General features: G+C 49.2%; 1 protein-coding gene across 1 annotated transcript; it reads right to left on the reverse strand.

Moving 5' to 3' along the window:
• Window positions 1-206: 206 nt before the first annotated feature.
• On the reverse strand, window positions 207-1493 carry LOC102067599 (inositol 1,4,5-trisphosphate receptor-interacting protein-like 1). Its single transcript, XM_026792807.2, has one exon. The coding sequence runs from the start codon at window positions 1491-1493 to the stop codon at window positions 207-209; it is 1287 nt and encodes a 428-aa protein (XP_026648608.2).
• Between the last annotated feature and the right edge of the window lie 8090 nt (window positions 1494-9583).

Genomic DNA, 9583 nt, shown 5'->3' on the forward strand with positions numbered 1-9583 from the left:
CCCTTCAATACCCGTGGATCAGCAGTTGTTGTATTCCTGCGCAGTATTCTGTGGGTATCCAGACTGCTCAAACAGCCACCTGGAAGCTGGAGGGCAAGCTGATCTCCATAACACAGTTCTCATTGCCGATGACAAAGTGGTGAAGCTGTTTTGTCTCCAGTGAGCAGCGAAGGGACTTCATGATAGCCATCACTCGCTGCCCAAAATCACTCCTGCCCCACCCTGTCAAGGGTACAGTGCTCATGAGGTGTAACACCACTGTCTTCGGGACACAGCTGGAGAAACCTACACCCATCAGGAAGCCCGTGAGGAGCTGCAGGCTGGAAGACCTGTCTGGAAATGTGCCTGAAGAATTTTGCCTCTGCCACGGCGTAAGTCTCCAGCCACGTTGTGCTTGGGATGCCTACTTCTGTAGGCTGGCTGCTCACAAAGACATCTGAGTCTCCTTGCCGCACGGCAAAGAACATCTCAACCGTGAAGCTTTCCTTGTCTTTGCTCAGCTGAAATTTGCAGGAGCGGCTGGAAGGCTGCAACCTTAAACGCCAGTGGCGCGATTCAGGCAACAGCAGCCAGGCGACTCTCACAAATCCATAGAACCAGTGGACAGTTTTCTCCACATCTAGATAGCAGCCGGTGCACAGGGTGTGCAGGAGGCTGGGGTCCTGTTTCCTTCTCAGCTCCTTCTCAGGGTGGTGGAGGAAACACAGCATGTCCTCCCCCAGCCTCTCCCTCCTGCAGGTGCACACCAGCTCCACACGGACACAGAAGTGCCTCTGGACCACTCCTGCAGTGTCCAGCTCCAGGTGAAAGGCATGTCCTGAAGGGGGACTCAGGGGAACAAGCAAATGGTACACAACATCTTGTGCATGGGGACTGCAGCCTTCAAAGGCGCTGCCCACTCCCATGGCTGGTTGCGGCACCGGGTAGAAACTGTTGGACAAGCCTTCTCCAAAGACGTGGATGAGTTTGTCCACCAGGTCCGCGATCATGGAGAATCCTTTGTCCAGATCCACAACAGGCAACTCCTGTATGCGCTCCTCTAAGAGGCTTCGCATCATCCTTTGCACATTGTTACCATCATCTTCTTCTCCGTTTGCCATCTCCTGCTTGTCATGGACATTGCCCTCTTCCACATTTCCAACAACGTTCCATCTTTCTTCCTCCTCCACCAAGTTGCTGCTGAACCTCTCCTTGTGGCCATGGTTGTCTGGATCACATCGACTTTTCCCATGTCCAAACCACAGCACCAAGAGAAGCATGAGGATTCCGCTCAGAGCCCAGAACTGCCACCCAGGCAGGGCTCCCCAGGCCCCGCCACTCTGCTCCGGCTTCATCTGCTCCAGCTCCTGAATCAGCTGAGTCATCTGCTGCTCCAGATACTCAGCACGCTGCTGCATGCGCTCCAGGGTGGCCTCATCCAGCCCATCCCCGGCCTGCTGCGGGTACTGGGTGAGGCCTTGCACGAGCAAGAGAAGGAATGTAATGGCAACCATGGCCAAGAGCAGTGAGCAGGGGTTCAGTGCGGATGGGAGGGAGCTACTGATAGGGCAAGTGGGGACAGGAGCCCCAGGGATCGCAAGGCAGGACAGAGGGGGCCCAGAGGCTGGTAGCCTGCCAGGCCTGTGCCGCTGCCCCAGCACCGGCACAAAGGGTCTGGACAAAGGCCATGCCACCAGGGACTGGCCTCTGGATGCCCACTGAGAAGCCGCTCTCCGAATACTCGCGTTTCTGCCGTGGGCCTCTCTCCGTGTTCAGCACAGCCTCCTGTCTGCGTGCACGCTCGCCGAGGGTGCACTGGGGCAGCGTTACTTGCTGCTCCTCTTGGCAGCTGCCCCCATTGTCACACTGTGGCTGTGATGTCACACTGCGGCTGTGATGTCACACATGCCAGTGTGCATCCAGGCCAGGCCTGCCCCGCCTTCCATCTCTACCGCACCTCTGGGATTCCTAATGGCCCCTGGTAAGCAAAGACCTGACATGCAAAAACAGCAGACCCATGGGTCGCAATGGACACCCTGGCTCTTCCCTTCACAAAACATGTAGGAGGCCTCAAAGCCTTCCTAATCACAAAATGGGTAACGTGACCAATGAATGCCTTGTTCCTGGAAGTCTTCTGCTCAGAGATAGAACTGCTTGCCTTGCTGCTGACATGTGTGCTTTTGGGGTCACTCTTGGAACCGGTGTGACACCCCTGGGTGTGTAGTGATGAATGGCCTGGAAGTGACATGGGGCTTCGCCATAGCAGGATCTCTCTACCTGCTGTGCCACGGTGAGTGGACCTTGATTCCCTGGAGACGCTTCGTAAGGATGATGAGCAGCTGTGGCGGAGGTGATTTCCAGCAGGCAATTCTCACTGCCAACATAGCGCAATAGCACAGTGTTCTGCATGTGCAACAAGTTCATTTCTGCAGTGCCAAAATCCGGCAGAACATCTGGGATGGGCCCCACCTTCATTGTCACCCCAGTGAACACAAGGAGTCACAGCAGTGGTGGCTCTTGTTTGCTCCCTGCCCAGCCACAGCTGCCAGGGAGTTTCGGAGCCCAGGTGGGATGGCCCGCATGGCATGAGAAGGCAAGGACAACACAGGGCAAAATCATCTTTGTAGCCACTGTGGTCATCAGTGGCTGCTGCACCAGGAAGACAACTGAGAGGAGCAACACAAAGGGATTATTTTGTGTGTTTGTTAAAAAAGGCTTGTTAATAACAGTGCCTACTCCCACCCAATCACAAATTCACAACTAGCAGAATTTACAAATGCACTAGTTCTTCTCAAGTTCAAGAAGAGCTTGCACAATCCAGATACTGGAATAGCCCAGTTTATTGAAAAAAAATCCAAAGAAGGATGGGGATTGCTGAAGGCACTAACTAGGGGGCATTAATATCTATATTAAGGCACTAACCAGACTTTCCCTATACGTATGGTAAATTCAGGAACTACTGGGTCTTAATATCTATATAGTAAATACACTGCTTATGGGGGATTAATAAATATAGTAAGAGCATTAACTACACAGTACTAATATATACTGCACTAACTAAATGTACTAACTACAGGAGGTTTATATATACAGGGTCTGTCAAGAGGCCCCACAGGCACAGCTCTATGCACCAAGTTCTCTTTCACTGGCTGTGGATCACCAGTTGTTCAAACCGATGCAGCACCCAATTGCAGTCCCGCACGGCCTTCCTGTGGGTATCTGGACTGCTGCCCACGTACTCAAGGAGGTTGGGTGCTACAGCCACCTGGAAGCCAGAGGCCAAGCTGATCTCCGTAGGAAAGCTCTCATTGCCGATGACAAAGTGGTGAAGCTGTTTTGTCTCCAGTGAGCAGCGAAGGGACTTCATGATAGCTATCACTCGCTGTCCAAAATCACTCCTGCCCCACCCTGTCAAGGGTACAGTGCTCATGAGGTGTAACACCACTGTCTTCGGGACACAGCTGGAGAAACCTACACCCATCGGGTAGCCTGTGAGGAGCTGCAGGCTGGAAGACCTGTCTGGAAATGTGCCTGAAGAATTTTGCCTCTGCCAGGGCATAAGTCTCCAGCCACGTTGTGCTTGGGATGCCTACTTCTGTAGGCTGGCTGCTTGTTGTAGTGTGGGTTAAGTTGCTTGTATGTTTTCCCCCAATCTATGTATTATTCCTCCCCCACACTGTGTTACATGGTTCTGCCCTCCTCAGTTTTCCCGCCACAGCCCTGCTGGCAGTTGGTCTCCGTGGTTACCCCTGCCCTCAGTTAGTGTCTGTCACTTAAGTTATTAATCTCTCCTCACCCCTATCCCCTTTTAAGTAGACTTTTTCTCCTCCCTGGGCCCAGTCAATCACCCCCCACTCCTCCCAGATTTCCAGAACCTTCGTCTCACTGGGGGCTGTGATTGGCTGAGGTCCCGGGGCCCCTCCCTTACCTTGTACTTATTGGTTTCCCTGAAATGTCAGTTTTGTTAAGTTCATCCCCTCACCCTTCCCGATTGGTTTTCTGTATACACACCCCCCTTCCTTTAAAAGCTGGTTTCACCCTCCATTCTTTGTCACTTCCCCAGCTCGATGCTCCCTGTTGGTCTCCCTGCAATAAACCGACGTTAACCCCCGGAGAAGTGTCCGCCTCCATTTCCTCATCCACCTGAGCAGTGAGAGCCCATCCGCAGCCAGCACAGCCCGAGGCCTTCAGACGCCGAGGGGTGCTGGCCAGAAATTGCAGTGAGGCGTCGGCCCTTGCCCCCTGCTAGCCAGACATTGACCTTCGGGCCACGTACGCCTCCCCGCAGGTGCTCACAAAGACATCTGAGTCTCCTTGCTGCACGGCAAAGAACATCTCAACCGTGAAGCTTTCCTTGTCTTTGCTCAGCTGAAATTTGCAGGAGCGGCTGGAAGGCTGCAACCTTAAACGCCAGTGGCGCGATTCAGGCAACAGCAGCCAGGCGACTCTCACAAATCCATAGAACCAGTGGACAGTTTTCTCCACATCTAGATAGCAGCCGGTGCACAGGGTGTGCAGGAGGCTGGGGTCCTGTTTCCTTCTCAGCTCCTTCTCGGGGTGGTGGAGGAAACACAGCATGTCCTCCCCCAGCCTCTCCCTCCTGCAGGTGCACACCAGCTCCACACGGACATAGAAGTTCCTCTGGACCACTCCTGCAGTGTCCAACTCCAGGTGGAAGGCATGTCCTGAAGGGGGACTCAGGGGAACAAGCAAACGGTACACAACATCTTGTGCATGGGGACTGCAGCCTTCAAAGGCGCTGCCCACGCCCATGGCTGGTTGTGGCACCGGGTAGAAACTGTTGGACAAGCCTTCTCCAAAGACGTGGATGAGTTTGTCCACCAGGTCCGCGATCATGGAGAATCCTTTGTCCAGATCCACAACAGGCAACTCCTGTATGCGCTCCTCTAAAAGGCTTCAAGCTTCCTTTGCACATTGATACCATCGTCGTCTTCTCCGTTTGCCATCTCCTGCTTGTCATGGACATTGCCCTCTTCCACATTTCCAACAACGTTCCATCTTTCTTCCTCCTCCACCAAGTTGCTGCTGAACATCTTCTCTCCACGGTGGTCTGGATCACTTTTCCCATGTCCAAACCACAGCACCAAGAGAAGCATGAGGATTCCGCTCAGAGCCCAGAACTGCCACCCAGGCAGGGCTCCCCAGGCCCCGCCACTCTGCTCCGGCTTCATCTGCTCCAGCTCCTGAATCAGCTGAGTCATCTGCTGCTCCAGATACTCAGCACGCTGCTGCATGCGCTCCAGGGTGGCCTCATCCAGCCCATCCCTGGCCTGCTGCGGGTACTGGGTGAGGCCTTGCACAAGCAAGAGAAGGAATGTAATGGCAACCATGGCCAAGAGCAGTGAGCAGGGGTTCAGTGCGGATGGGAGGGAGCTACTGATAGGGCAAGTGGGGACAGGAGCCCCAGGGATCGCAAGGCAGGACAGAGGGGGCCCAGAGGCTGGTAGCCTGCCAGGCCTGTGCCGCTGCCCCAGCACCGGCACAAAGGGTCTGGACAAAGGCCATGCCACCAGGGACTGGCCTCTGGATGCCCACTGAGAAGCCGCTCTCCGAATACTCGCGTTTCTGCCGTGGGCCTCTCTCCGTGTTCAGCACAGCCTCCTGTCTGCGTGCACGCTCGCCGAGGGTGCACTGGGGCAGCGTTACCTGCTGCTCCTCTTGGCAGCTGCCCCCATTGTCACACTGCGGCTGTGAAGCCACACATGCCAGTGTGCATCTGGGCCAGTACTGAATTCTGGTGGACGTAGTGATCTTAAAAGTCTGTTCTAATCTAAATGATGCTGCGGTTTTCTTCCGTAGTATCTCCCTTGCTACTGGACACTGATCAGCCACTCCTGGCTACCCAGATCTGCTTTGAGCCAAAACCTCTATAGTACAAACTCCTCAAATCTGAACAAAAATGTTTTGCTAATGTGTGTACATCGTACTACCTTTGTTGTATATGCTTGTAGATGTATAGTAGCGTTCATGCATATACAAGGCAGTATCATATGTCCTATTCTGAGGAAAAACCTGAGAAAACATGACGGTGGCAGGAGTCAAAAGGCGTCTTCTTTGGTACTTTCTGCCTTTTCTGATAGTTTTAACCAGCCTTTGATCTTATACAGAAACTGAATGTCTAAGTCTGAATCTCACATGAATTTTCACACCATGTACTCTGGTTAAGCAAGCAACACATCATTTTGATTCCACCATTTGTATGACCATGCATTTTTTTATGTCCCCACGTTTTATACAAATTGTGGTACTGAAAGCAATACTAGACAGGTATTCTCTTTTCAGATTTGGTCATCATATTTGTTGTGTCTATTCAGGGAATCTGTTTTATCCACCACATTAGGTGTTGTCATTGTAACAGTTCCAGTCGTGTTCGCCACAGCTATTTCTACGGTGCAGAAGAAATCAATAGCATTTTTTTCCATGCATCAGGGATTTCTCATCAATACTTATGTACAACAATTAAATAAGCACAGGTTCCACTCATCTGAATAAGCCTGGTAGCTTTATCCCATTTTGGAACCTCTGGAAGTAGCAAACTATGACATTAGGAACTGATTTAGTGTTTAAAGGTTTCCACCCCCCTTTCTAGAGCATCCCTCCCCTCAGTTCAGCTCTGACACTAGGGCTGTTCCTTCTGAGCCTTCCACTTCCCCCTCCAGCTCTTGAATTTAATACTCTGTTTAAACGACCTTCCCAACTAAGCAAGCAGTTAAGACATCAAACTTGCTTTACACAGACTTAAGAAAATTGCAAAACTTTATGTCTTGCTCAGGTGATTCATCTATTTGTCTTGTCTAAGGGAATGTGAAATACAGCACCATCAAATATTTGCTGTCTATTGACTGTTAGGTTGTTAGGACTATATCTAAAATACATTATTTGTAGTTTTTAGACTAGCAGTTTTCTATCAATTAATCCCTATGCCAACATTTCACAATATCTGAATTTATTCCAGCTCAGCAGCTAATTCAAGTCTGTTGGCATTATTTTGGATGGAGCATTTGATGGAGAAATCTGATGTCATTTGTTGTGAACAAGAGGCCTGTTTTCATTATGACTCAATACCTGTATTAAATACTTGGATTACACATACACACGGCTTAAACTCAATACCTGTGTTACCCATATTCAGTAAGTAATGATTAGTTATTCACTAACCAGTCCTCAAATGGTTAGCCATGGCAATTAGTCTATAAATCATCAATACAACAAAAAAGGTCTCTCCCACATATTTTAATGCTTTCTTATGTTTGTTTGTTTAATTGCTTTTTCTGCTTACAATTTGCCTAGCTACAGTGGGCATGGAGATGGATTATGAATCCCTTTCATCCTATTTACAGCAGCAACAGCATCTCAGATTCTGGCCTGGCTTGCTGCCAGATGCAAGCAATATATTTCCTCCAGTTGCAAGCTATAAAATTATTCTGTCTTTGTCATTCCCTGGATCTTTTTGAAGGACATCAATGATTCTATGCCAGTGTTGCTGTGATGAATTATATGCTTTTGCTGTTTAGCACAAGGGTGAGCTACACAAAGCCACAGAGGATGAATTTAAAAAAGATCCACATGAGTTTTTATTGTTTATTGAAACCAATTTCATAATAGCAATGTGAACACAGCATAAATATTAAGTGCAATTAGGGAGACGACTGAAATTAGGAAATTCAAAGACATTGTTGGAGCTTTTTGCATGCTTCATGCCTGCTTTCTTGCATATTAGGATCAAAAAAGGACTTGGGAGACTCTATGTCAGGTTTATGCCACACAGATACTTCTGTGCTTCTGAAATACCAGATACATATCCTCTCCTTTTACAGGAGTTTATGCTGACATGTTCCTGATTGCATTCTAGCCTACTCACTAAATTACATTTTCCAGTAATTTAATTAAACATATTCAGAGTTCTTGTGCACAATACACATAATTTTTGAAGATCTCTTAAGTCTTCCATAATCATGTTTGGTTTTTTCCTTTTTCCTTCTAAAATTTATAGTTAGGGAAGAGGGATGGCAATATTTTAATTTCAAGTGCATTAAAACTGTATTTTCCTCACATATTTCCTTATTTTTATTGTGAAGTGACAAGTTGTGCCTGAAAATATTGCCTTGGTTAACAAAAACTGATAAACAAAATCAAAACTTTGTCCTGTTCCTCCATTTTTATTACTTTCATTTAATGGTCACTGAGTATTTATTTTGAACATTCAGAATTGTGGAGACATACTTCTGCCAAGAGTAAATATGTCTCTCTCTCAAGGATGTCCCATTTATATTTTCCCATACAGGCAGGTTATAATCTTCGTCTGAAGTGTTCTACTTTATCCTGCTCCACCCAAATTCTTGTGTCACTTTCATCACTGTGCTAACATAACATACTCCAGCAAGTGAAGGAAGCAAAACCTCCTGTTTCCTTTTCCCTTCCTCTCTCCACAAAGAAATTTGCTTAACTACATTTTTAATAAAGATTAGCATTAGGGAAAAAAATAGCAGTAACTTGGAGTAATAAAAGCCAATGTTTAGAAACCCTCTTTTTTTTTTTTTTGTGGAATAAACCACAACAGCCTCATTACATTGGGCCTGCCTTTGAATCCAAGCCTTTTTGCCAGCTTTCTGCAATACTTTCATCCTTTTGTCACTACAATCCATTCCTGCTCACCCCTTTTGCTCTCATCCCTGATCTGTCATTATCCCCAGGTGCCACCCTGACCCAAAGCCTTGTGTTCAAACGGGCAATGCCAGAACGTGCCCAAGGCTCCCCAAAGGCTTCCTTGGTCCCACTGCCAGTGGGTCTCAGCACTGTGGCGGCCTGCTCTGCTACCCCTGTGCTCCTGGGCAGCTCTCTGAACAAAATCACAGAAATAATTAGGTTGGGAAAGACTTCTGAGATCAGCAAGTCCAACCTATGACTGAACAACACCATGTTAATTAGACCATGGCACTAAGTGCCACATCCAGTCTGTCCTTAAACACCCCAGGGATGGTTACACTACCACTTCCCTGGGCAGCCCATTCCAATGTCCAATCTCCCTTTCTGTGAAGAAATGCCTCCTAATGTCCAACCTAAAACTCCCCTGGAGCAGCTTGAAGGAAGCTATGTCCTCTTGTTCAGTCATTACCTGCCTGGAAGGAAAGGCTGACCCCCACCTGGCTACAACCTCCTTCCAGGGAGTTGTAGAGAGCCAAAAAGCCTCCCCTGAGACCCCTCCTTTCCAAGCTAAACACCTTCAGCTCCCTCAGCTGTGCTCAAGACCCTTCACAGCTTCATTGCCCTTCTCTGGACTACTCCAGCAGTTCGAGGTCCTTCTTGTAGCGAGGGACACAGAACTGGACACAGCACCAAGGTGTGGCCTCACCAGTGCCAAGTGCTCACAATCACTGCCCTGGTCCTGCTGGCCACACTATTGCTGATACAAACCAGGTGCCTCTTGGCCACCTGGGCACACTCTGGCTCATGTTTACCCGGCTATCAACCAGCATCCCAGTGCTTTTCCATGGGCTGCTCTCCTTCGATGTCACAGGGGGGCCCAACAGAACTAAGATGGTGAGGGCAGGCCAGGGCGGGGTTTCGGGGCCCGCCGCTCTCG

The sequence above is a fragment of the Zonotrichia albicollis genome, chromosome 3 (genome assembly GCF_047830755.1).
Source record: "Zonotrichia albicollis isolate bZonAlb1 chromosome 3, bZonAlb1.hap1, whole genome shotgun sequence".
Taxonomy (NCBI): Eukaryota; Metazoa; Chordata; class Aves; order Passeriformes; family Passerellidae; genus Zonotrichia; species Zonotrichia albicollis.

Bases quoted from the DNA above. Each gene is read 5' to 3' on its own strand.
- LOC102067599 (XM_026792807.2), bottom strand. From the start codon at position 1,493: ATGGTTGCCATTACATTCCTTCTCTTGCTCGTGCAAGGCCTCACCCAG.